The sequence below is a fragment of the Actinia tenebrosa genome, unplaced genomic scaffold, assembly GCF_029948245.1.
Source record: "Actinia tenebrosa isolate PJP-AT-01 unplaced genomic scaffold, QUT_ActTen_1.0 PGA_scaffold15__27_contigs__length_11533743, whole genome shotgun sequence".
NCBI classification, from domain to species: domain Eukaryota; kingdom Metazoa; phylum Cnidaria; class Anthozoa; order Actiniaria; family Actiniidae; genus Actinia; species Actinia tenebrosa.
Genome location: NW_028292575.1, coordinates 7475288 through 7502871, shown reverse-complemented (window position 1 = coordinate 7502871; position 27584 = coordinate 7475288). Strand labels below are relative to the sequence as shown.

The window sequence follows — 27584 nt, the reverse complement described above, 5'->3', positions numbered from 1 at the left end:
TTCTATAAGGACGAGACACCATTTATTTTTTATAATACTATGGTTACAAGCTGTTGACGAAACGTCTCGTCTTTTCTGATAACATACGTTAGAACAAGCCGTACATTTCGTGTCTTTTCTTTTTCTTTTACAGTAAGATATCCTAATAGATTCGCGTCGTTTGATATTTCACTGTCCGTACCTTAAAAAATCCTATCGACTTACTTCACGAGGTATCTGCGATAAGCCCTAAATTGAGTATGAGAATAATTAGCAGAAATTAAAGTAATGCATCGGTTTGTACAGCAAAATTAAACGAAAATCGAACCACGATAGCTTAAGTACTCGATTGCGCCATCTTTTTCCCTTCATTTGCTACCTCAATATTTACAAAATCTACGATGGCGACGTCTACCTGAAGTGTAAATAACTTCACTTAATGGTCCGGGCGTCTTCAATGTCTGTCTTTCCCGTGGATGAGTTGACTTTACAATGTTTTGAATGAAATCTCCCATGAACAGAACCCCAAAGAGAAATTATTTACACTTCCGGTTAATGTAGCCTTCATAAATGTAGCAAATTTTAAGTCCCCTCGTTACGAGGCAGCATTTTTTAAAGCAAAACAACAGAAACGTGAAGGTGTTGGTTACTTTAGTTAAACGCTTCATCACGAGATCTACGTTCGAGAAATAAATAAACTCAGCAAAATAAACATTCTTCTGAGATTATTCGTTGAGATATAAAACATTAGTAAAGCTTTACTGAGAGCAGGGAGGTGAGCCGAGGTCGGGTGTAAGTAAAATGCTATTGTAACAAGAATAGATCTCTACCGCGGCGTGGACGGAATTTCTTAGGTACTAAACTGACTATAAGTATCAATAATGCTGTAGGTTTGAGTTAGGTCGAACGTCGAACTTCACATGAGCCGAACCTAATGACATTAAATACGACCGCCTTGGTATCCATCGTTTCGATACTAGGTTCGGCTCATGTGAAGTTCGACGTTCGAAGTAAAATATAGTCAGACTAATGTACAAAACCCTTCTTCTAGCTACTCAAGACCTAAGAAAAACTTCAACGGATCTTTCGAGACAAGTCGCATCGTAATCGCACCCGACCTCCGTCTGTTTAGTAGCGACAGCATCGTAAGTCGTTTGCGACATGTCGTACAGTATAACAGACTAAACAATGCTTGCGTACGACAAACTGTTCCATGTAAACGAAGCCAAACGTGTTCTGCGCGACTAAGTGAAATCGTAACGAAATCGCGTACGATACTTTGAGTTCGACAAAACGAAGTCGTAAGCGATGGAACGTATGAAGAGTCCAATAACTCTATTTCAAAAACGCGGGTTCTAAAAATGCTCAAGTTTAAATAATATCGAAGCACCTATTAAAGCCTAGTGACAGACATTAGAAAAACTGTTGTCTACAAGTAAAATGTTTAAACTTCTTTTCAAGTGTACAATGTTGACATGACAACGATATAACAGGCTCTCTCGCCATTAGGAAGTAAGCCCAACAAGTTCCACATTCTTACAACATACAACAACTGAGAGCTTTGCTTTGCCGTTCAAGTCTAGATTAATGTTAAGAGATGTTTTGGATCCTCGTAATTAAATACCAAGATCTAGTGAGAGTAGCTTTTTCTGCCTGGTGTGATATAGCAGAGTGAATACCATATTCTTCGTTTGCAATAGACGTCATAGCCGCCATGTTGGAAGAATTTGACAAAAGATTTTTTCAATGAATTCTTTTGTTATATCTTCCAACATGGCGGACATCCCTTTTGTTATTGTGCTCTCTTGGGATTGATTGCAAACCAAGAATACCGTGAAAAGCTTTGTAAGAAATTGCACAAATTAGTAAATTCAGTAAACCTCAGTAGACCTAGAAAACGTTGCACTCATTTGTACAATTTTGTTAGTTACTTTTTTCACGGTTATATGGTATGCACTCTACACATTAACGAAATCGTAAGGAACCGGTCATTATTTGTTGCCAGGGAGGCAAGGGTTAGGAGGATTTTGTTGCGACATCATAAATATTAACTGACTCCCCCCCTCAAGGAAAAAACAGGCACTTTTTTACGATGCCCCCTCAATAGTGGTTCTAGTCTCTCATTTTTGTGCGATCCCCTCCTATATTTTCCGACCCCTCCCAACCCCCTCCCCGCAAAGGCGATAAATGACCGATCCCCTAAACCTTAGTGATAGTGATAGTGTTACTTCACATACATGTTCTACAATTCCAAGTACGACAAGTTGACTTAAGCGGGGGGAAATACCTATCACTATCTCTTTAAAAACTAGCACTTCAGAGGTACACAATTTAGTTCAACAGATTGAATTTCTTCATATAAGTCAACTTTGTCATACTTTAAATGCTGTAGCATTTAGAAACAGCTACGTATCTGTAATCTAGACTCCTCGTTGTTGATTTAAGAAGGGAATGGATTCTTGGGTGTAATGTTTTCCCATTTCAGATCACGTGTCATTTCTCTCGAGAAAAACCATTTTTGTTTGAGGTGTATCCATATTCTTGTGTCTTCTCATTCGCAACCGTCAATAAAATACCAGAAAATAAAACGCGGTCTGAAATAGGAAACCACTACGCTTAAGCCAGAACGTTCTGAAGATACTTAGATATAAGAAACTAGATACCTCAAGGGCATGTCGGTGATCATGGAGGTGGTTTTCTAGACTGGGGATTATTATGTGGGACTGAATTGTATAAATACCTTTGGAATTATTCTAAAGAAAATGAGGCTAACTGCAAAAACCAAAAAAAAACCTTTTAATCCAAGGTATTTTTTTTGTATTTTGCTTTTAGTCAAATATCCAAGATAATTCCAAACGTGTGTAGGTAAGTCTATATTGAGTGGGAAACTGTATGAGTAGGGTGTGGCTGGGCCTGGAAGGAATGGAATGGTACCTCGACGTAACACAAATATTATACAACTTGATGGCTTCTATCCCATGGTTTATCGAGTATTAGTAAAGCTGCGAATGAAAATCTTCTTAAAGAAAGCTATCTAAGGCGTACAATAATAATAATATTAATAATAATACAATATTTGAGAGAATCTGTTAAATCAACTATAGTAATGTATATTAATAGTAGTCATTGGAGTCTTCGTGTGTTCTATTGTCGTTATGTTCAAACCGTTTGGCTTCTTCTTGCATCGACTCTTTAATCTTTTGTATTGCTGCTGAATCACAGTGGTTCTGGAAGAAAAATAGAATGAAATTTAATACAGTGAAAATTATATATTTTGCTTGCATTTGCTAGATGGCTAACTCAACCCTGTAACAACCCCTGGGTTGATCAAAGTCAGGGGCATGGTTACCTCACAGACCGAACCATGAAACAACCTCTGGGCTGATCTAAGTCAGGGCATGGCTAACTCACAGATAAAACCATGGAACAACCTCTGGGCTGATCTAAGGCAGGATATGGCTAACTTGCAGATAGAACCCTAAAACAATTTCTAGGCTGATCAAAGTTAGGGTGTGGCTAACTTACAAATAGAGCCCTGGAACAACCTCTGGGCTGATCTAAGTCAGGGCACGGCTAACTTATAGATAGAACCCTAAAACAATTTCTAGGCTGATCAAAGTCAGGGTGTGGCTAACTTACAGATAGAACCCTGGAACAACCTCTGGGCTGGTCTAAGTCAGGGCACAGCTAACTTATAGATAGAACCCTAAAACAATTTCTAGGCTGATCAAAGTCAGGGTGTGGCTAATGTACAGATAGAACCCTGGAACAAACTCCGGGTTGATCTAAGTCAGGGTGTGGCTCACTTACAGATAGAACCCTGGAACAACCTCTGGGCTGATCTAAGTCAGGGCACGGCTAACTTATAGATAGAACCCTAAAACAATTTCTAGGCTGATCAAAGTCAGGGTGTGGCTAACGTACAGATAGGACCCTGGAACAAACTCCGGGTTGATCTAAGTCAGGGTGTGGTTACATCTAGCATTATACATTAAACTTAATTGTAATTCAGGGTGTTATGTAATGTCAACTGAGAATGGAACCAGAGACCCCAGAGATGAGAAGTGAGTGCACTACCCCTACACAACCCTTGATACCTGTGTTACGGGAGCACCTTTCACTAAATGGACAGATAGTTGCAAGGTTTTCAAAATGTTATTGTAATATTTACTGTAAAACAAACCTTTATTAAATGTGGACATGAGGCAAGTTTCTGAGGGTGTCGGCTTAATATGTATTGTACAATATATTTCATGTATCAGAAAACTCAACCTGACTCGGATAAAATATGGTGGGGGTACAGAGAACATCCTCCTTGATGTTAGCCAGGGGGAAAATAGCACATAAATATTGTGCTGATCAGAGGATGTTGCAATCACATGTGAAAATAGTGAGTACTGGTAGGTATTAGCAACTCGTTGCCATATAGATCAAGGAAATGGAATGATGCTCTGTACTTATCTATATCTGGTTTAGTTAGTTGTTAACCCCTTCCTTCTGTACTGCTTGGCAAGTCTGTCTGTCCATCTTATTTCACCTCACATTTGTTGTCTGTCTGTCAAAGTTTATCAGTTCTCTATTTTTGCATGGTTCTCTGTCTACCAGTAATCTTATTATCACTTAGTTATTTAACAGTTGCTTTATTCATCTATTAATGGCTATGTAACTGAATAGCAAGTTTTTCTTAATGAGTTACTTTAACTATTCGTTGAGGCGAAAAACCTTAAGTCATATGGCTGAATAACCACTGATAATGACCCAAATTTCTTCTACCCATACGAATACAGCTATCGTAATAATGGGTTTTTAACTAGAATTGGGTCAAGCACATGTTGGACACTCAAAACCACAAACATCATCCTTAGAAAACAGGCACCTTATCACTAAGGGTGAAAAACGAAAGAAAAAATTCACAGAAAATACCAAGAACACAAATGGAAAAGAGACTTTGATGTTCTTGGCAAGGTCAAATCCCATAGCTTTGGGATCCCTGTGTTAAAAAGATTGTCACCAGTACTACTCGGTTAGTTTTGCTTCAGGGAGCCCACCATGAGAAAAGGAGATTCTTACTCAAGATAGCTCAAAGGTCTTATGAAGTTTGAGAGCTTAAAATATCCAACATGAGCAAGCACCCTAAAAGTCAACTCACTTTTAGGGGGGATTGATGGAATTAGGTTGGCTTTAGCTTGAAAAAGTCTGCAAATGAACAAGACATGATTACTTATACCCAATCTGCTTGCCTGGATCATGAATGGCGACTGGATAGACAGGTCTGACTGGGTCTACGTACGTTGTTCAATAGGTAAATACAGAATATATATCTGCATTTATAAGTGGTTATTAAGTCACATGACTTATGGCTGCGTCAAGCATAGGAGTGCAGATATGTTATCAAGTCTTCATTATTTACGAGGTTAAAGTTAAATGTTATAATGTTAAATTGATCAACAATACTGAATATACCCCACATAATACCACGTTACCAGAGAGGCTAGAAGGTTATCTTATTTAAACATGTCCATGCTATAAATGGTGAAAACCTACCTCTTGTGTTATTTTTTTGTAATAATTATTTTTCATTTATATTAATTATTTGATTGATGGCAATGAATTTATCAACATGTATGGATTAAAGATGTGAATTGTTTGTTTCAGTAATTGTTTCTAAAAAAAAAATGCTAGGAAAAATGTGCTTGGAGAAACAATTTATTTATATCTTTAATAACTTTCCAAGCACATATAAGGATGTTTTCTCCCTACACTGTCTTTAAATTCATCTATACAATCATATGTAGTACATGTTTGCCTATATTACTTGTCCCTTAAGCAGCCTCCTGTTACTCCTTGTTACTTAGTTGACATGTTTATAGAATACTTTGGTCAAGCCTATGAGCAGCTTATAGCAAGCCTTGGCCACCCTTACAAATATTTCATAGTTCAAACTCCTCTTAGTTACCATTGCTATGCCCCACAAGCTTAACAAATTATCTAGAACATCTCAGAATTTCAAACTCTGATCACGAAAAATTGATTATAAATGATTTTAATAGTTTACTGTCCTGCGACACGAATAGAAAATTGTCTCGTAATCCTTGTAGTACTCTTTAAAACAGATACTGTGTAGTTGTTTGTGGGAAAAGATTTGAATTCCATTGGGAAAACTGCTGCTATTTCCTGAGTTGGAAATACGAATATCCTTACAAGAGAAATTTAGTAGAAAACAATATTATTTCTGAGACTGCAGCCAGCTTCCCAGCACTAACGTGCTTACACAAGGCACCAGCACTGCACACACAACACACTAATAATGGGTTTTTACTTACACTATCCTGGGAAAACGGCAGTAATGAACCGAACTCTGACCCGTCTTCTCTGGGTGTACCAGGCTGATGATCATTAGATGCATCCTTCATAAGAAATGCGAGAAAAACATGAGAATGAAGATACTAGAAGTTTGCAGTAAGAAATATTCCTGTCCCCTCCATGGGGGGAATGGACTTTCATGGGAGGGGGTGGGGAGAAGTTGGAGAAGAGTATGCAAAGGGGATTTTTTTATGGTGCAACCAGCTAAAACACCAAATGTCTGTCAATGCAAGTCAAATTTAAATTTGTCTTGAAAGATGTCTGGAATGACAGAAGTCAAAAACCTGATCAATTACCATTATTCTAGTTTCCTAATTATGGAAATGAATGGAAAAATCAAATTGAAAAATATCAGTATTTCATTATATTTTTTTAATTTGAAGATTTTTTCCTAACATTTTTGAAATTATAGAAATTCCCTTGGTCAAAGCAAAAGTCAGTAATAGGTTTGGTTTGTTATTATAATAATACTATCATGAAACATTTGAAGTCATTAGAAGAAACTAAGGTATAAATTTTTTTCCTGAGAGACTATTAAAAGCCATTTGCATTAACTTCATCTAATACCACACTTCACTAAAATATTTGTTGGTGATCAAATCTAAAATGGAATTAAGAGCATTTAAAAGAGAAAAAGGATCGAAGCCAAGTGCAAAGAAAAAAAAGATTATTTAGGTCCTGGCAAAATCACCAATCCTCTTTTTTTGATGCATAGACCTGAGCTCTATATTAAAGACACCTCTATATTATGGACACCTCCATATTATTGACATCCCTCTATTATCAAGGGCGGATCCAGGGGGGAGGGGCAAAGGGGGGCTGAAGCCCCCCTTCAGCAGAAAAAACAATGCTTTTTTATATTGTTTTCCGTTGTGTTGATGGAAGAAACTCAATTAGCCCCCCCTAAAATTTTGGCTGGATCCACCCTTGATTGTGGACACCTCTATATTATGGACACCTCTATATTATGGCAACACCTCTATATTATGGCAACACCTCTATATTAAGACACCTCTATATTATGGACACCTCAATATTATGTACAGATATATAGGTCAACAAAAACACTCAGTTGACTGGTTTATGAAAGTCTGATCAAAATTTGAATTAACATATCTACAAGACTAAACAAGAAGAATGAGATTAACATTCAAGTCATAATGGTTACAAAGAGATTAAACATAAATGGATGAATGAATGAATAAATAATTATACCTTTGACAAACCATCCATATCTCCAGGATTAGAATCTAAACAAAAAGAGAACGAGATGAATAAGTAAAAACAGTGAAGTGAAAACACACATGTTTAGCTTACGCAAGACATAACAATCTGATTGTTTATCCTTCAACATTAGAACTATACAACAAATGTCAAAAGGTTACAGTATTAATTATTCAACTTCGGCATTATTTCAAACTCAAATGTTTTCTCATTTTCTTTTAAGAAAGATAGTGATCATTTCTATTGTGTTTAGTAGTGTTTGATCCAGTTTTAACATAATTATAACAGTCATTCTTCCCCTGGAAGAAAAGTTTGAGAATGATATACCCTTGGGCATACGAGTTAGTGTTCTGTTCTCTCTCCATAAGTAAATAAATACATCAGCTGTCATTAATAAGGGTGTCACGTCACAGTTTGTGTGAAAAACATCAGCCCCCAAACTGTGGAATAACCTGCCATTGACATTAAGACAATGTACTTCCTGTTGATGCATTCAAAAGAGAAATCAAAACTCATTCATTCAATCAGTTTATTTTAATGAATTGTTATCTTTATTGTGGAAATTATCGAATTTAACTACTTAGTACATTTCTTTTACATTTCATTTTGCTATAATATTTTTATTATATGTATATAATAGGTAATATATATATATATATTTCCTCAATATATTATGCTGTAAAGCACCTTGAACTTGGAGATACATGCACTATATAAATCGGTTCCTATAAATCTTATAGATCTCTTTACCTTGGGTGTAATGTTTTCCAATTTCAGACCACGTGTCACTCTTCAAAATAAGATTCTTTGTCTGAGTTGTATCCATATTCATGTTTCTCCTCGTGTGCAACCGTTAAACAAAGAAATGATACTCCAGGGAATGACAGGGGTTTTAAATGGGAAAACATTTCGCCCAAGGTAAAGAGGTCTATTAATATATTGTAAGGAAAATGCATGATTCTTCCATGTTGGTTTACACAAGCTTTTGGATTAAATTCAGTAAAGCAACAGGGAATGAATGATAACATTTAAAAAAATGAAATTTAAAATAATACTAATGAATGTAGAAACTATATTTGGAGGGTAGTTGTGATAGTGATTTGAATGATACAGTGATCATAGCAGTCGTCAAGTTGATTCCATTCCACTTTTGGTTTGGTTTTTCACATCAAGACAGATCTAAACCATACAAGTATATATAAGGGCTAGAAAATTGAAGGGTATAAGCCTCCCACTTATTATGGTCAAAGTTGATCTAGTAACTACAGAGCCGTAGCCATCAGTACAGTCGGTCTGGTTTTAAGCAGACCCCTCTTATCGACGGAATCTTTTTCTCCTTTATTATACAGTAAAGTAAATTTAAAAACCAGATCATGTTCTCTAAAAATTGGAACACTGTCCAAATGGTGGCTACTGCCCTGGACTAAGTATGCTGAAATAACAATAGTATGAATTATGCATTTCATCCACCTATCTTGCTATTCCTCCTAGTCTATAATCCTCTATCTGTTCCCTTGCGTAACTGGTGTCATGTTAGACCCTTATCACAGGATTTCGGCTGCTACTGATTTTCCTCAATATTTTATAAGGTAAAACAAGATAAATCGCTAAGGGATCATTGATTATTATATTTTTATCCCTTTAATATTGGGGCTTAAAATATTGGCTGGCCATTGAAAAATGTCCAGGCAGAATTGGAACTTGTCTGGTCAAATTTGACCAGTAACATTAAGGTATGACTGTGCTAAACTAATTGATATTGTAAGCCCTTTAATTTAAACCATGCTCTAAAATTCCCATACAATTCTTTACTTCTTAGCTTTGATATGTGGTTCTTCATATAAGAAATGATAAAAAGAAGGCTTTGTGATATCATAGTGTCGTCCAGTAGGTTAATGACACTCACCGTTCATAACTAATGACGGCTCTTGTCCTCCCATCGGCATCGGAGGTTCTGGACCCCCACTCATTCCATACTAAAAATGAATAGAAGTAAACAATCCATCACTTTGCACATAAATCAATGTCACCAAAAACTACTTTATTGCCATAGCAATTACTGGGTTTTTGATCTGGGTTGTTATGTATATATAGGCAGATCAAAATGACCTGGATTGTACCAAAAAGATTAGCCAATGTCATGTCAAATCGTAAATGTTACCACTCTATGACTGTCAACCAAATGAACCAATCAGAGTGCAGATTTTGACTATCTAATCAAAATGGGTAGAACCAACATAGCATTCAGTTGATGTAAGGTATTAAGAAAATCTATTGTATTAGGTGTGATTCATTGCATTTTTATAAATACATTACATCAACTGCTTGCTACGTAGGCTCTCCGAATCAGAATGCCATAATATGGTGTTAAATTAGGATTTATGACACATTCTATAAACCTGAACCTTTCTCTAATAGTTTCTTCTCTATCTTGAACATTTTGTATCTATTAAATCTTCATGCTCTCCCCTCCCCTCACTACTAATCCTATTACACTTCCAGTAATTATAATTTATTGTGATTTTGAGCTGCCAATACAGATTTATATTGGCAGCTCTCTCTTGAACAAATTTATTGGAGAATCATGATACTTAGCAATATCTTTATTCTATGATGGCTCTTATTTCAGGCAGTTTATAGGCGAACAGGTGAACATGACATTTATAGATATTGCCATTGTGATGTTAGCATGGTTAATGTGCTTGTATTGAATTGTCCAGTAGATTTCTGGTCAGCAATTTTCAGCGCAAGGACTGTAACCAGGGCCACTTAGACCAGTTAGACAAGAGAACCAATTGAAAAGTAGAATGAAAACGATGCATTCCAATTTTTTTAGTTGAGCCAATCAGAACCCTGAAAATTGTTATTTGACGCAGACGTAAAAAAACTAGATGCCATCGTCATTTTCGTGGGAATAAAAAGATAAGTTGAAAAGTCATCGTTTTCTGCTGCATTTTAATTGGCTCCAATACCCAAAGTTGGAATGTATTGTTTTTATTCTACAATTTAATTGGTTCTCCCTGTCTAAGGCACACCAGTTATAGTAGTCATACTGTAAATAACATTCAAGCAAATCAAATTACGTCACATGTTAATGTGACATATTAATGAAGTATATTAGTAGTATTTCTTACCCCTGGCATGTTTCCCCCTGGTACGGATTTCATCATTGCATACATGGATTCACTTCCTGAACTTGCTGTATCTAGGGAAAAGTAACAATTTTAATACAATGAACATATTTATTATGATATATAAGTGCTAATGTTTGTATATTGAAATATAGTTGAATTCGGCCTTCTATCCACTTCAAGTTCAATATGAATTACTGCCACACACTCTTCAGATCCAAATCCATCCTTTATATTAAAGGGTTGGTCATTGATAAGTATGCTTCCATAGAGTTTTGGATGCATGCAGGTTACTAAGCATGAAGGAAGCATAAGAGTTGCTCGAGGCACAGTCGAGTGTGACTCTAGTTTCTTGAATGCTTAAGCAATTAACTGACCAAGTGCACCCAAAACTTGATGGAAGCATGATTATCGATGATCAATGCATTTATAACACAACAAAACCATAAAAAATCTTTGTTAATCGAAATTAATTCAAATTTTGTTCTAACAAAAGCTTTATCTTAAATACATAGAGCAAATTACTAAATCTTGTCAGGATTGATTTTTGGATGCATGTTAACGGAGACTAATAAACCAATAAGAGCGTGTGTTATTGTGAATATATAATGATCCCAATTCTTCTCTGTAAGTAGGTGTGGTGTTTTCAATTACAGTGGCTTAATATTATTTTGTGTGTGGCCCTGAACCGTCAGAGGCCTTGTCCCTTGAAATGGAGCCTGACCAATCTGTGCGGCCAATGTCACCATTTTTAATATTATATATATTAAGGAGGTGGTGCTTGAGTTTAAAAGTACTTACCCTGAGGACTTGGCATTATTGGTGTCCCTGGAGGACCAGATACCTATCATAAAACAAATCACATAATTCCAGTATTAAAAAGATATAACTAGCTAAAAACTAGTGTGAGCTGCGTCGGTGTTTCTAACTTAATTCCAGTATTAATTTATCTAGAATTGCAAGTAAAGGTTCAATAAATTGTTTACATGAGTATACTCACCGAAGTAGTTGGATTCCAAGGTCGATTGCCCCTGAAAACAACAAAAAAATCAAAATCAAAACACAGAGAAGAGAATCCAGATCTAAAACTCAACTAAAATGGATTATATGATAAAATTTATTTATTATCTAGTAAGTAAGCATATAAATATATAGATAGATGATCTTTATTTCGACAACATAAAAAAGAAAAGCTAAAGAGACTTGTAGGGTCGTGAACACATACATAAATGATAAATACAAGCTTTAAAAATTTATGAGACATTGAGTAAGAAATCTAATATTAATACTGAGGAAAATACCAGAAATAATTTATCATTTGTCACTAGATGAAAGAAACTCAGGGAAAAAAAATCCCTGACAGCAATGAAACCTATGACCTTCCAGATATTGGTCGGATGTTCTAACCACTAAGCTACAGGAAAGACTCATACACCATGATCAACACTCATTTGCTGAGTTCATTCCTGTCAGGTACTCTAATATTTACCTATCAGTTCAGTTAGCTAGTTATAAATGATAAATTATTCCTATAAAATTAATTGTTGATAATAGACATGTTATGTTCTAATTCCTTTTAGACATGGTACTTACATAGGCATATTGACGCCTGGAGCTACTGCATTATTAGGCGGTCTCATGCCACCATAATTCTGGAAAGATTAATAAAGGTTATAAATCAGATTTTTAAAACAAATGACATCTTTCACTGCTATGGAACATGTCACTCTTTAAAAAAACAAACAAACAAACAAACAAAAAATCAAAAACAAAAACAAAACTCCCTGATTTTCCCCTGACTTTTCCTTAACCAAATTCAACATTTCACTGACTTTAAACGAACAAAAGTTTATAACCATTTCTACTCAAACAAAATTATTATAGAAGGTTACTCTCTTCTGAACTATCACAAAATGTTTAGTTCCAGAAATTATCAATGCCAGGTAGGTTCTAAGTTCATTCATTAAAAGATTAAAAAAGTGACACCTTTAAACAAAAGGGAGAAAGTAGGGGGGAAGGGGGGATGAGACACCTAAGAAAGTTTTGAACTTACTGCTTGTATTGGGACTCTAGGGTGGTTCATTCTTGACATGGGACCTTGCATTGGTTGACCTGTGTTAGAAACAATTATGAAAAAAAGAACAGTTAGCTACTTGAACTACATCTTGACATTAAATGCTAAATTAGACAATCTTGTATACATCAAATTGAATTTTTTTTGTCAAATTAAAGAACTTTGTAGCATTGAAAGGGTTCAATATTATGTAAGACCAAAGGTTGTTCTGGATAAAGTTAATGAGGCTATTATTCATATTGCAGTCTTGCTGCTCTCCAACATAGATTCAAGTTAATCAAAAAAGCATTTTGCCAGTGTCCATATGCATGTGTCTGTATGCAAACATTCTTTGAATGCCCAGGATATAGACTACCCAGAACACCCTTCGGTCAATTATTTTCAATTATTATCAACTTCAATGATTTAACCTTTTCAACCCAACAATGTTTTTTCAATTTGGTATGTCACCTTACGTATACCCACTGACTACTGACTGGTAACTAATAAACTGATAAAGTGCCTGACTGACTGAATGATGGCCTTCCTGTCTGGTTACTGGTCTATAACCGAGATGACTAAATGAATCAATGAAAAGATATGAGTGATTTATACATGAATGAGTTTAAAGAAGGTGAATAAATTTATTTAAATTCATGTGGAAGAAGCCTTTTTTATGCCAAACAAATAGGTTATTTCATTATTTAGATACTAGTGCTTTATTGGGAAATACGCCAACTATATTTTTCATACAAACTAAATTTGGATCTTGTTTTTCCACTCACTTTAAAGGCTTTGTAACAAGTTTTTGTTTGTGGATGTGGCGATAAAATAAAATTACATGTTGGCTTGAAGATAATTATTAAAAATATTTCACAACTTGAAGACAACTTCATATCTTCAACTGACTGAACGACTGCCTTCCTGTCTGGTTACTGGTCTAAATACCTGACAACTAAATGAATGAATTAGTCCAAATGCATGAGTGATTTATACACGAATTAGGTAAAAGATGGTCTATAACAAATAATTATGTAATTATATAAAATCATGCAGAACGACCCAAACAAGTTCAAGACCACAACACATGGAACAGTACAACACAGAGAAAATGAATATGAAATATTATACACTTGTAATAAATTTACTCATTCATTAATAGTACAAAATGAAATTTAAATTTTATATGTATGGATTAAGTAGTTTGCAACATATAGCACACATTGATAGCATATTGCTTGATGAAATAAGAAGTAATGCTCCAGCTCTTTGATCATCAACAATCATTATCATGATGTATCATCAGCATCACAACCATTATTAGGCACTGCTTAACATGGAACACTACCATCATCAACAAACTTCATCTATCATCAACTTTATCAAGGCAATTGTTGTCATCATCACCATGACCACCATGACCACCACCACCGTCATTGACAACACTGCCATCACCAAAAGGTATTATCATCATGTGATCATCCTTATCGACTTTATCATGATCATCATCATGATTATCCTCATCATCATCATCAAATTAATTTTTTACATATACTTAAAACACTCATTAATAATTCATAAGCTTATGGTCCAATTGGAGCCACCATACTCGTCACGTGCAAGAACCTTTATACCCGATAAAGTCCTCTTCATTACTATTCAAGTGATTTTATATAAAGACACATGTGTCTTTATATAAAGACACATGTGATCTTTATATAAAGACCACTCGAATACTATGAGGATGACTTCATCAGGGATGAAGTATGCATCCAAGTTTAGATGAAGACATAGAGCTTCATCAAGGTCATAGTCAACCCTAATGATCTTTGACTAGCGTGCCTGTCTTTGCCTTGGCACGCAATATCCAACGTGTGGGAGCTTCTATTGAATCTGGTTGCGCATGCCTGTGACGTCAAATCTCTATCGAAGTATAAAAATCCATGTTCGTGACGTGTATGTTGGCTCCAGTTGAACCAAAATCTTATAAATTGTTCATGAGTGTTTTAAGCAGTTCAAAAAACTCGTAGATCGTGTTTTATCAGGTATAAAAGCACTCGGCTACGCCTCGTAGTCATACTCCTACTCATTTTTTAAACAGTACATAGTTTTATATATAGCAAATTAGTTTATAGTATTAATTATATTCAATTTTCTATTTATTACATATATCCCCTTTTATTGTATAGAAATGTAATTCAGCATATTATGACTGCGATGTTTTTGTAATAAAGCTACCTATCTATCTATCATCATCCTCATCACAATCATCATCATCACAATCATCAGATGTTATGTTTTGGATTTTAACAATTTTTTATAATTAACCATAATTATATTTTCTAATTGTTTACTTCAAGAGCCATAACCGCTCATCCAGGGAGATCACAACATACATAACATTAACATTATAACATATGAACCTTACTACTTTAAGGTTCTTTATACAGGTTCTTTATTCACTGTATTACATCATTACCTTGATATGGGCTTTGTTGTCGTGTAGGATCCATTGTATTCGGCAATAGAGGCTGTGCACCTGGAACTCCTGATACACCACCAGGGGGCTGTAGGGGAATACCATCACCATTAATAGCAAGCCCTTTGTTGTCATTCGACCAGACCACTTGAAGACCCTGAGGTAAGAGTAGAGTAGAGTACTGTTTGATAGAAAATATGGCTGCCAATTGTTTTAAAAAACTTTCTTAACATTATAATTTTTGAGCAATTTTGGGATTTTGCAAATTGATAAATGTTATATCAGATTAATCTTATACAAATGTGATACACGTATCTGCACTGGAAATTATTGGTACGAAAATGCTTTAAATAATATACTGTGTTTATTGAAAAAATTGGCCATAATCAATGAGTCATTGTCAAAAGAAATTACTTGAAATGTCACTTAAAAAACAACAACAAAAGAATACTTAAATAGACTGGCAAAAACGTTCTTTAGAATGTCCAAAAACCAAGTCAGCTTGTCAATCAATTAGAACCTATTATATTTTTGACTGTTTTGAAATGTGTTTTTTGTTGTTGGTAATGGTACAAACATTTAAAAGAAATACAAAACTTACAATAAAATCTTGTATATCAGTATTGGGTATGAATTACATAGTATCGTACAAACTTTGAAATTTCTTTGAATTCAATGAACAAAAACAAAAAATATACCAAATATTTTCAAATCATTTCAATGAAAGAATTTTATGAAAATTATAAATAGAAAAAGAGAAGTGGGAAGGAAAGAATGAAAGACAGCAAGAAGAAAAAGAAGGAAGGAGAAGAAGTTGAGGTCTGGTCGACAAACAGAGTATAGATAATAATGTTTTTTTTTCTACAAGTAATCACATGGGGTTGAATATAAATTGAAATACATTCTCTTAAGTAGAAATTATTCAAATCATGAAAAATATTGAATGAATGAATGACTGAATGAAAACAAAAAACAACATTAATCCTTCAAATCCATGTGATTACTTGTGAATAATTAACATAGAAGGTGAATATATTGGAAGATTGCATGATGGTGTCAATTGACTCTTATTACCAGACTCCCTTGCACACTTTCTTTTGTTCAGTTAATTAGCACCAATTGTTTTACTATTCTCATGAGAAAATACAAATTTGAATAAGAAAGAAAATTTGGCAAGCATCTTGGGAGTCAAATTAACGCCATGATGCAAGCGTCCTATTGCCATTTAAACACATAAAGCCTCTTCTCATTTCATTAATAAACTAGTTGTTAGGGATTCAAGGGTGATACAGTGGCAGTGCACTTGCCTCTCCTCTCTGGGGTCTCAGGTTCGATTCCTGGACTCTGCATATGAATAGAGTTTGTTTGGTCTCTCCCTTGATTTGAGGTTTTTAAGTTTTTTTTCTTCTTCCATTATTCCATTATCCCAACACTAAATCTCAAATAAGTCTCTGAGTTAGCTTTACCCTGACTTAGATCAGCACAGATCTACCCTACACCAACCCACAATCCCTTAAATCAAATGCATCCAACTTAGATCAACAGTATTAATATAAAACCAAGCATTATTGGTTTTGGACAGTGAGATTTATCCTATGTATAAACCAAAATCTTCATATCAAACAGAGACCAAATAAGAACCTTGACTTGTACATGATACCAAGACCAAAATATCCATCATGTAACCCAGAGGTGCAAAGAACTCACAATTACTGAACCACCCTTGATAGCCATTAATAAAATAATAACCCTTGCTGGTAAATGTACAGCAAGTAACAAGCAGTGTCGAATCCAGAACAATTTCAAGGGGGGTGAATGTTACCTAGAAAGGCATCCCATAGCATCCTTTTTAGGTATTACTTTATCTTTATTCTTATTATTTTTCAACTCCAAAGGGGGGTGACTAGTAACTAGTAATCCCCTCCCTTCCCCCAAGGTGATTTGTCTTACCTGTCCAGGCATTCTGACATTAGGAGCTCTTCCTCCTGCATATCTTGACATGTATGGTGGCTGAAATCATTGCACAACTATTAATACTAAGCAATCTGGAATCTGGAATAGGCCTTATAAATCTAGAAAGGGGGTTGCTTAGAGCATGGCATTATTTTTTGAAGAGCCACCATTTGGCCATCAGCTCGATTAGACCTTTTAAGAATTCCCTTGACTAATCATGTAACTTGCAATGGTTTAAAATCAAGGTTGAACTTGATGAATAAAAGAATCAAGTTCAGGTCAAATGATTTTGTCTCATCTTGTTCAAAATGAAATACTTTCCCAAGCCACCCCCACCAACCAAGTGTTATGTTTCAAAAAAATGTTAGATAAATAAATGACTTGTATTGTATTAATGATTTTCTCAGGTGTCTTACTTTGTTTGTCATTGAGTAAAGGTGTGAGGAAATGAAAATTGGAAATGTTGCATCAAGCAAGCTATTAGCTGATTCCACAAGTCTTGAGGAAATCAAATCACCTTAGACTTCAGAACACCACTCTGCTGCAGGTTGTTTAGCTTCACATTTATCACTCTTTAGCTAATTAATTAGCACTATGAATTTGACTTTTTTTGTTCCTTTTTGTTGATTTCAGACTTGATGGTGTATTAATGTGATGAGCATTACAGCATAACGATTTATTGGGGGGGGGGGGGGGGCAAGGACAAGATTCTTACCTGATTTGGCATATAACCTTGAGGAGTCTAGTAAAATAAGAATTTTAAATACATTAGTATTAGTAGTTGCTACATGTGATGTTCTATCTCAGCAGGAAGACCAAGAAAGTATTTTTTCAATATAACATTGACCATTCAAAACTTTTGTCTGCTGATCTCCAGTCATTTCTCAGAGGCTTCATAATTTTTTGAATGATAGGAGAAGTCCATAAACCAGCCAGAGAGCAAGCATTTTACAATTTAACTAATTAGCTATAAACAGTAGTTTTTTAGCTGGAGAATTTTGCTCATCTACCAGAGCATTCTCTGATTCTCGAAACCCGTTTCTTAACTACCAGTACACGGAAAATGCAGGTCTAAAGTAACAGCAAGTCTCCGAAAATATGGTTAATATCAAATATATTTTACTGGAAAAATTAACTTTCCTTTTCTGGACCAGCAGCTGATGTTAATATTTATTTCGTACCAAACATGGAAAGTCTATTTAAAAAACTATTCCTCATAAAACATGTGGAACATTTAAAAACAACAAGTACTAGGAAATATGACTTTCATTTTCTGGTCCAGAGTTGATATTTCGAAAATATCATCTGTAACACATGTTCCAGTTTTTGCTCTAATTCCTGCCAAACAATGTGGTAATAGGAAATCCGCTTCAGCACTAGCAACGATACAACCCTAGAGATGTCCCAATACGAGATAGGTTGCTGGTGTTCTTTCTTCCTGTGGCAGCCTTCTTGCAACTAGGTGTATATATATATATATATATCATATTATATTTTATATTAGTTTTATATTTCTTAAGGACTAGTGCAAGTGCATATTTTAAACAAGTATGTGAAATGCTCCTAGGCGTTATGTGGATAAATAAACTATTATTATTATTATCATTATAGAAACACTTATGTCCTATAAGCCTTGCCGTTAAAGGTTTATTTAAAACTGATATAAGGAGCCAACAACAATATACCATTCTTAGGTTAACAGGAAGAACATTTATATTCTTGCAACAAAATATGTCAGTACATTGGTGCTTCCTTGTTAGACCCAAGAGAATTATAAGTCTTAAATCTTGTGTTGAAGCAAACTCAATCACCATTTTACACATTTCCTATTTTACGTCATTCTCTTGCGTATTATTTCTTTCATTTTACCAGTAATGCTTGAAAAGAAAATGAATGTGAAAAAGACGGAAGAACAGATTTTTACCAAAGGTTTTTTTTAATTTAAAATTTGAAATCATCCCATAGGAATGAAATAAATAAGCTAGGTATATCATGCACTTGTTTATAAGATGCAAATAATTGATACATATGAGAGATTTTTGATCCCAAATTATCATAGTTTTATTAGTATTATTATTGACAATCAATGTTACCTGATTAGGCATATATCCTTGAGGTGGCGTTTGGTGTTGTGGGGGTGGTTGTTGATGAGGCGATGCTTGTGGTTGTGACGACTGAAAAAATAAATAATTAATGTTGATTATTTTAGTTTGTTAGCTCAGATTACACATCTGTAATCAAGGAAAATGGTGATTTTTTAAGAATTTGACCAAGGTCTTCCATAGCTATGGTGAAATGGCCTTCGCTGAAAAGCATTCTCTGTAAGGTTGTGGGCCAAATAGTGTGCCCATTATAACCATGTAGCCTACATGTACCTGCTACTTGGCTATTATTAAAACAACTGCCTTTAACACTGTTTACTGTGCTATGCACACACTGATTGAGACAAAAGTTGCCATACTACAGTCCTTCAAATAAAGCATTGGAGTAGATTAAGGAACATAGTGCTAAAAAGAACAGCTGGTCATTGTCCAACCAGGATCTCTGCCTTGCCGATCAATGTTAATCACTAAGACTTGAGCCAAAACTTCGGTATTTAACCAAACTAAAACTAATTTGGCCAGTAATCATGAACAGCCATTACGTTTAGCTCTGCCACATGCAAACTGTACTTCACTGATTCTTTTGATTGATGGTCTAGAGTAGTAAATCCCAATGTCAATATTACACCAAGAAAGATGTTTACACACTAGATTTTATGAGAATCGGTTAAATATTAGTTGACATATGGCAGTTTGAATATATAATTTTCATCAAGAAATCATTCTATTTTCAGCTCAGTAAGTAACTTTAGGAACCGAGTTGAAAACAGTGATTTGCTAAAAAAAATATAAATTAAAACATTAAAACAGCTATATCTCAGCTGTTATTCAACTGATTCCTATGAAATTTGGTGCATAAATGTCTTTCTTGAATGTCTAACGAAATTAAAAATTGAAGATTGAAATTGTTTAAAAAAATATGAGTTCATGAATTTGTCTGGATCAGTGTGTAACAATTAAAAAAGTGGTCAAAAAGATAGTCAGGGATTTAAAATAACAGCTGGTTAATCGCCGGTCATGGTCAAAGGCGAAATTAGTTTTAGCTCAGTCATACCTCATTTCTGGCTAAACGTTACTGGTCAAAATGACCAGCAAGTCAAAGATTTGACTGGACAAGTTCCAGTTCTGGACAGACATTGTCCGATATTCAGCATTTTTTAAAAGTCCTAGTAGTTCTAATAATAGTATGACAATAATGGATATACATTACCGGAAAATACCCTGGCATTCCTCCCTGCATTCCTGCTGCACCAACTCCAGCGTCGTTTGTCATCTGTGCAAATCCAGGTGATGGGACAGCACCCTGCTGGAGGTTCGGAATAACCTGATCAATGGAAAGAGCTCTAAATAAGCGCCTTTTTATTTGGACCCCACAGCCCATGGTTTGGTCTTAAGAATCTGTGCCAAAAAATATGCATGCCCTATATTTTCAAAAGCTACAAAGTACTTATGATTAAACACTTAGAAGGTACACAGGAGAAAAGTTCCAAAATAGAAGAAAAAATTTAATGGCTTCTTGCAACATATCTTTGAAAAATTAGCAAAAGGATGTCTGTTTTTTCAGGCTACTCAAGAGCCACAAACTAGCGACAAATGATAGACAGCTCTAATGAATATTACTAACACTGAGGCCCTGTTATAATCAATATTAGGGGTAAATTCCAACAAGAGACAAAAGAACTTCCCAAAATTGCAACATAGGCAATGACTGTGAAATTCAGACAGAGAACATGGATCCCACTAGTAGGGCCTCACAGTTGTCTTGGTTAAGAAAGCATTAGAAAATTTTTTTTCTGTAAATGAAGTGCAATCTTCATCATTTTCAAGTTTTATTCAATTATTCTCCTGTGCACCTTGTTTCAACACGATAAATAGGTTGTAAGGTTATCTATGGAAAGAGCTCTTTCATTGAAAATGGTTGTCTAGGAGCCCAAAGAGTAAAAAAATCTTTTCTGACGTCTATTGTCTAAACTACAAAAAACTTATTTTAAATGTCAATAGTGATGATTTTGTTGTAAGCAAGATTGAGTAAAAATGTTTTAGACTTCATATTTGGCTTATCAAAACATTTCAATGACATCATCATGATGAGCTACGCACACTAAACTTATGCATAGAAGGGCTGTGTGAGAAACAATGCCAGAAAACATCCTTAAGCAGAAAAAATGTATATTATAATTATTATAGTCTTCTGATAGTACAGGAAGTATTTGAAGATGGCACAAGTATTCCTTTGGAAATAAATGAATTGCAAATGCATTAAATTGTCCTATTCAACTTATTCCTAAATTTGAACTCAATTTAATATTTTAATATTTTGCAATTAATTTTAGGTAGAATTTGAAATTTCAACATCAACTTCGCAGTTATCATCATATTTATTTGTGTATATTTTCTTCACAGATACTAGCATCTCCCAGATCCAAAGTAAAATAATAATTATATATGTATATATTTTTAATTTTTGCGTTTTTAGCAGAAAAATAAATTTAAGGGCATTAAATTTTGCGAAAGTTGTCAAAAGATTTAGATTTAGCAAACCATTTTGAAAATGTTTATTGAATGATGATTTAAATAATGATTGACAGGTACCTTTGTACCTATAATCCAGTTAATTATTGATTCAAGCAATTATTGAAGTGTATTAAACTTTGCGTGTTTTTTTTTTCCGTAAACTTTTTCCCGCTGGTCTTTACTTTCACGAAAATTAGTAGGAATAAGGTAGACCATTTATGATATATTCTCAATGCTTTTTTTTAACTTTGGAGATCACTAATTAAAATTGGAATGTATTCTATTAATATAGAATACAAATTAAGCTTCACTGGGAATTGATATAAGGTGTGTCTCTGGGTGTACTTGAAATCAAGCACTCCACACACATTCAGACAAGAGATAATAATCTCTAAATATGCCCCTGTTAGACATTATCATCAGACATACTCCAACACAAAAACCTAACAATATAACTATATAATCTGAAACTCGTTTCTTTTTCAAAGGGTGTATCTATATTGTTCTTTTTCTTTATCTTAATTAAAATGCAGACTTTAGGTGTGTACAGTAATTGAATCACAAATTATTTTTTATATTTATTCAAGTACTATTGAATTCAAATGTAGTCCATGTAGATTTTTAAAAATTTCAACTTGGAACCCCATTTTAAAAATATTACTTATGCAGCATTTTCCATGAGTTTGAAATGTATACTTCTGACTTATAGCACATAGTATGGCATGTCGTAAATTGAAATGGCTTAACGATATCTTTCAGCAATTTCTTTAACAGGCCGCTTGAGTGCACATGATGGTGTCATACAAAAATATTCCAATTTATTTTCCTAATGAAAACAATAAGACAAATGGTGCTAATTAACTGACAAAAGAAAGTGTGCAAGGCATTCTGGTAGTTGTAGTTAATGATTCCATAATGCAAATGTCCTAATACAACACTTATCAAGCTATGATTACAAATTCTGGGTATCTTTTCCCACTCATTTGAAAACTATAACTACTAACACTAAGTACCCCTTCCACCATAAAACGTATACAATAATTATTATCCTCTACAAAGCGACATAAGAAAAAGCTAAAAATTATATGAGGTGTGAAAGAAATTTTCCAAATTCAAAAACATTTAAAGACTGAAACTAAGTAAGATTTTAGGAATAAGTAATGTAAAATACAAATTGAATTAAATTCACTTGCAACAAAGATTTACAAAAATAAAAAGATTTCTGCAAGTTGCTATGATGGATTTGTCATAACTAACAAGATTTATACAAAAAAAATTAGAACATTATTGTTTTTTATTTCTTGAGAAACTTTTGAATAGAAATTAAATGTTTGAATCAAATTGTTTCAAAGAAAGAAAGAAAAGATCACTTTTTCAAAACATTTACTCCCAAGAGTATTAAACCAGTCGTGAGGAAAAACCCAGTTTTACTGTAATGTCTAGACACCCTTCACTCTCAGCTACGACTATGCCTGATATTCCTCCCACAACCTATTTACATATTAGGTGGGTATATGTTCCAATCCTTGAGGAAGACTTCAAACTAAATTAAAGGCACCAATCTTGACAATACCTTTAGTTTCGATTATCTAATACTAATTTCATTAAATAATTCTCAATAATCGAGGAACTAATAAATGTTTCATGTAAAAAGGGGATTTAATGAAATTACAATAGTGCAGTTCTTTGTATTTTTAGTTTTTGTAAAATCTGATATAAACTTAATATCTTTTAAGAAAGAAACTAGTAAAATAATGGTAACTTGTTAATAGTCCGAGAAGAAGTGCTAGAAGAACTTTAAAGATAAAGTTGGATAAAGCATCTGGGAAAAAACTTCAAAATATGCAGTTGACAGCTGCTTTAATCAGACTTAGTGGCATGCGAAACCTGGCAGTGTCTGCCTTGTATATAACATCATTGATGTTTGAGAAACACCATCGAACCCAACTATCATGATTCACTACTTTTGAACTTTCATATCAATCTCCATCATTATCGCCTTTTTTAGGTTCAACTCCAAATAATATAAAAGACATGTAAAACACATTCAAAATATTTTCATCAAAAAATAAAATTTTGAAATAAAAATCACACTTTTTTAAAGATTATGAATCATAAAATTGAAGACTTCTTCTGAATTTTCAATAGCACCAGCTACAGGTTGTGATTGTATGAATATTTGGTACTTAACTCCATTTACTTCAAAATAACTACATTTTATTCTACAGGCAAAGTAAATTCTTGTCTTCTGGAGATTATGTGATGAGAATCAGTTAAAGTATGTATGCATATGTATGTATGCAGAACAGGTGGAAATAAAAGGTCTATTTATAGAATGAAGAAAAACCACATAAACGAAACAATGTCTAGAAAAGCTGAAACAAACAAATTCGTAAAGAAAATTGAAACTTTCGATGAATTACCTGATGAAAAGTTTTTAAAATATTAAAAAGAAAGGGGAAATTTGCAAGGAAAATAGTGATTTTTCACTTGGGATCATTATTATTCAAGATTGTGTGTATTTACATTGTCTGGGGAAGTTTGTTCTTTTTGGAGACAGATTCATGATTTATTCAAAGGACCATGAAAACAAAACCCTACAACATTAAAAGAACATATGTATTCAAACCTGGAAAAACTAAAATAAGCTGTGATTCCAAAACTAAGTGTAATATTGCTTCTTACAACTATAATGACATATGACATACATGTCCTTGTTTAAAACATTAAACAGTAAGGGAAATTTTTTAAATGTTATTCAAAAATCTTGTAGGATTTAGAAAATATGCTGATTCACTGATGACAAGTGAAGGCAGAGGTAAACCATATTTTGGACTTAATATTTTGGAATTAAAACCCAAACAGAGGTCATGGGAGTTCTTGAATAAGAATTTGTAAGTTGTCCTGATGGAGTTGTTTTTATTTACTGAAGCCCTTGTAAAAATCTAGAACTGTTCATTTCTTACAACATTATGCCTATTATACCTAGACATGAGTGAAAGAAGTGGTCAGCACAAATCACTCACGCACTGATCGTCTTAATCTGATCGTGGAAATAGATTACTCTTGCTTGTCACCGAATAAGTCAAGGCCAGTGAATACAACGCAACAAACATGGAAAGTGACTTTCTTATTGGCCAGAAAACAAAAGACAAACACTGACATGGCTTCCCAAAATGCTCTAGGAATAATACAACACCTGCGATCTTTGATTAGCATTTGAAATACAGCTACACAACTCAGATTTTTGGTCAATGCAAATTTTCCTACATGTCAAGAGATGGTTTTCAGAAACAACAAGCCCACCCAGATATCGTAGTCTTACACTACAAAGTTTTGAAAATTATCTTGTCTTTTCGTAAAATTTCGGGGCATTATTTCAAACGAATTCTAAAGGAAAATTTTCAATGTTTTTAAAATGTTCCTTGGCAAGAGTGACTTTAAAATGGCTTCCCTCGATCTAAATAAGGCAATTTCCTGTTAGTTTTGATCAGGACTCGAATTTTTTTTTTTCGACATATCAAATCGAGATGAAATTTTTTCACGAACTATCCTAATAAATACCTTAAAGGAACCTCATTTTCGTCCAAAATTGTCTAGCCTCAAACTGAGATCTCAATTACAAAGGAATTATATTTTCAGGTTATCAAACTAGCAACAAAGAAGCTAGTGCATGAAATATACCAATCAGATATTTAGTCGTTGGAAATATCTGATCCAGATCAATCTTTTTCGCTTATAAAGAGGAAAAAATAAACCGTTCCTACTAAAAGGTAACTAACCAGAGCCCTGGAACGTCCAGAGTAACAACCAGATTGGTATTGCTTAACCTCCTCATTTGAAATTTCTCGACTTAGAAACTAATTTATTCAAGACGCGAACGAACGACGCTTAAGACATCGATGAAAATATTGAGAAAGTCCGTATTCTCTGCTTCAGCAATTTCCCCGCGAACCGTTTGAATCATAAACATAAGAAGAGATCAGTGTTATTTGGCTGTGACTTGTGATAAAACTGTGTAAGTTGTAGTCAAAACTATTGGGATCGTAGTAGAATAACTGGTGGTGAAAAACCACAAAAGCGCGCAAGTCCTAACACCCCACCGTCTACCGTAATGGGGGGAGCTACTTGGACAAAAATAACATTAGCCTACCTGTTTCAGAACATAATCAAGATTGAATGACTAATTCAAAACAAGGAAACATCATTTCGGACCTTGTCCAGCTATTCCAGCGAAGGTTAAGCTGGGAAATCTTTAAACTTGCGGTTCGATTTAGTCGAGTTTGAAAACGTCTTCTATAAACGTAGGAACAATACACTCACTCGAAATTGTTGTCATTTGGCTAGGGTTCGTTTTAACTAGACGGACAAGAGGTTTTTCAATTTATTCCTATATCCAACATGATGGCGAAAGTCGAGTAAAGAAATTATTCCGAAGTAAACAAAAATAAAATAGCAAAACACAAAGTCACAAAAAACCTTTGATAATGGAATAATTTGGACGGAAACAACGAATATATTAAAACTAGTTTTTTTGTTTTTATCGGATCACTAAAGTCAGGCCAATAAGCTGGAAACCTCTATTCAAAACTATCAAAAAGTTTCCAAGAGACTTAAATAGCAACTTTTGCACGAAAATAACCTTTTTGATCGTAAGTTTGGAGTAAAACGTGGAAGTTTTGTAACAATGAACAGCTAAGCACTACTGGCGTGACAACTAAATGTACTCTTGACCATCGATCTGGCTATGCTAGATTAGAAATTATAAAACAACTAGTGTGATTTGAACTAGGACCCCCAATTTAGACTCACATAGTCGTGGAATGCCTTGGCTTCACTTGAGTGATCGCAGCTATCTCTTCTCTCAGGTGCAGCACAATAAAGATCCCAGAAAACGCTAGGAAAGTAAAGAAGGAAATATGACTAAAAAGGCTCGTATTTTGGGCGGGAAAATCCGAAAACAGCTCTATTTTAACCTTGAAATAAAGGTTAATATGTGATGTTGGAGCCCAGTTTGAGTATGTGGTACAATAACCTGAGTACACGATACATATAAACCGCCATTAAACAACTACCTCTCATTTACTACGGCACAAAATGTAATGAGAAAGTGTAGTTGAGAACTGGCATCGCATAAGACTTGGCCATCATAGTCAACTTACCACCACCACGAATGTAAAAATCCTGGAGGTTCCCCGAGTGTTATATTCTTTTCCCATCTAATCTGGAAAAGAAGAATTTATACTCCACTTAAACTTCATGAATACCGTAGTAAGACCCAATTCCAGTCGCTGTAAAAAGGCCCGAACAACCCTTTGTAGAACGACCTCAAAGACATCGAAGGCTCTACAACGGACATTCATAAGTCTTTCTTGGATTTTTACCTCGTTTAAGAAAGTCTGTGCGCTTTTCTGTGCTCCCACATGTAAAAGATATTCATAGACGTACAATGCCAGCCTATTTCGAAAACAAAACAGCCACAGAGTGAGACGAAAGCCGGACTAGAGAATAAAGTTGATCATGTACGCTAGCACAAAGAGCGAGGCGGCCCATGAACAAGCGGTCAAATCCACGATCAATACTCTTGATTTTCATATGCAAACCCCCATATTCGGACCCGTAGATTCCGATTTGAGGGTTGGTTTTGGACTTCAAATCAAGCCAAGCTTACTTTTCTCTTGCCTGGGCATCTGATGGGACCGTATTCGCTTTGCCTTTAGAGTACATGCTGTGTGGAGCCTGTCAACGATGTGTCACTTCGCGCGGTTCGTCATGGCCAGACTGCG

At 34.5% G+C, this 27584-nt stretch overlaps 1 protein-coding gene across 8 annotated transcripts; it reads right to left on the bottom strand.

Moving 5' to 3' along the window:
- LOC116292952 (single-stranded DNA-binding protein 2) lies at positions 1-27584 on the bottom strand. Of its 8 annotated transcripts, XM_031700307.2 has the most exons (19): positions 27470-27584; positions 27183-27255; positions 26961-27022; positions 26611-26695; positions 20495-20608; positions 19276-19356; positions 17898-17924; positions 17180-17239; positions 15230-15386; positions 12751-12809; positions 12291-12349; positions 11698-11728; positions 11499-11541; positions 10701-10771; positions 9473-9542; positions 7558-7592; positions 6303-6386; positions 5129-5175; positions 1-3206 (listed from the first exon to the last, which is right to left on the bottom strand). In XM_031700307.2, exons 1-18 carry the CDS (start codon positions 27523-27525, stop codon positions 5161-5163), a joined length of 1182 nt encoding a protein of 393 aa, XP_031556167.1. In that variant the 5' UTR covers positions 27526-27584; the 3' UTR covers positions 1-3206; positions 5129-5160. The 8 variants fall into 8 exon arrangements, with proteins under 8 accessions (XP_031556167.1, XP_031556162.1, XP_031556163.1 ...); XM_031700302.2 differs by lacking the exon at positions 5129-5175; XM_031700303.2 differs by lacking the exon at positions 5129-5175 and having other exon boundaries at positions 10701-10765.

What these genes read in the sequence shown, in the direction of transcription:
- LOC116292952 (XM_031700302.2), bottom strand. Translation starts at nt 27,525, where the DNA reads ATGTACTCTAAAGGCAAAGCGAATACGGTCCCATCAGATGCCCAGGCA. An exon ending in GAATGCCAGGGTATTTTCCG is followed by an intron (nt 19,357 to 20,494) that starts GTAATGTATATC and finishes TTATTTTTTCAG; the next exon opens with TCGTCACAACCACAAGCATC. An exon ending in ACAACAAAGCCCATATCAAG is followed by an intron (nt 12,810 to 15,229) that starts GTAATGATGTAA and finishes TTTCTAACACAG; the next exon opens with GTCAACCAATGCAAGGTCCC.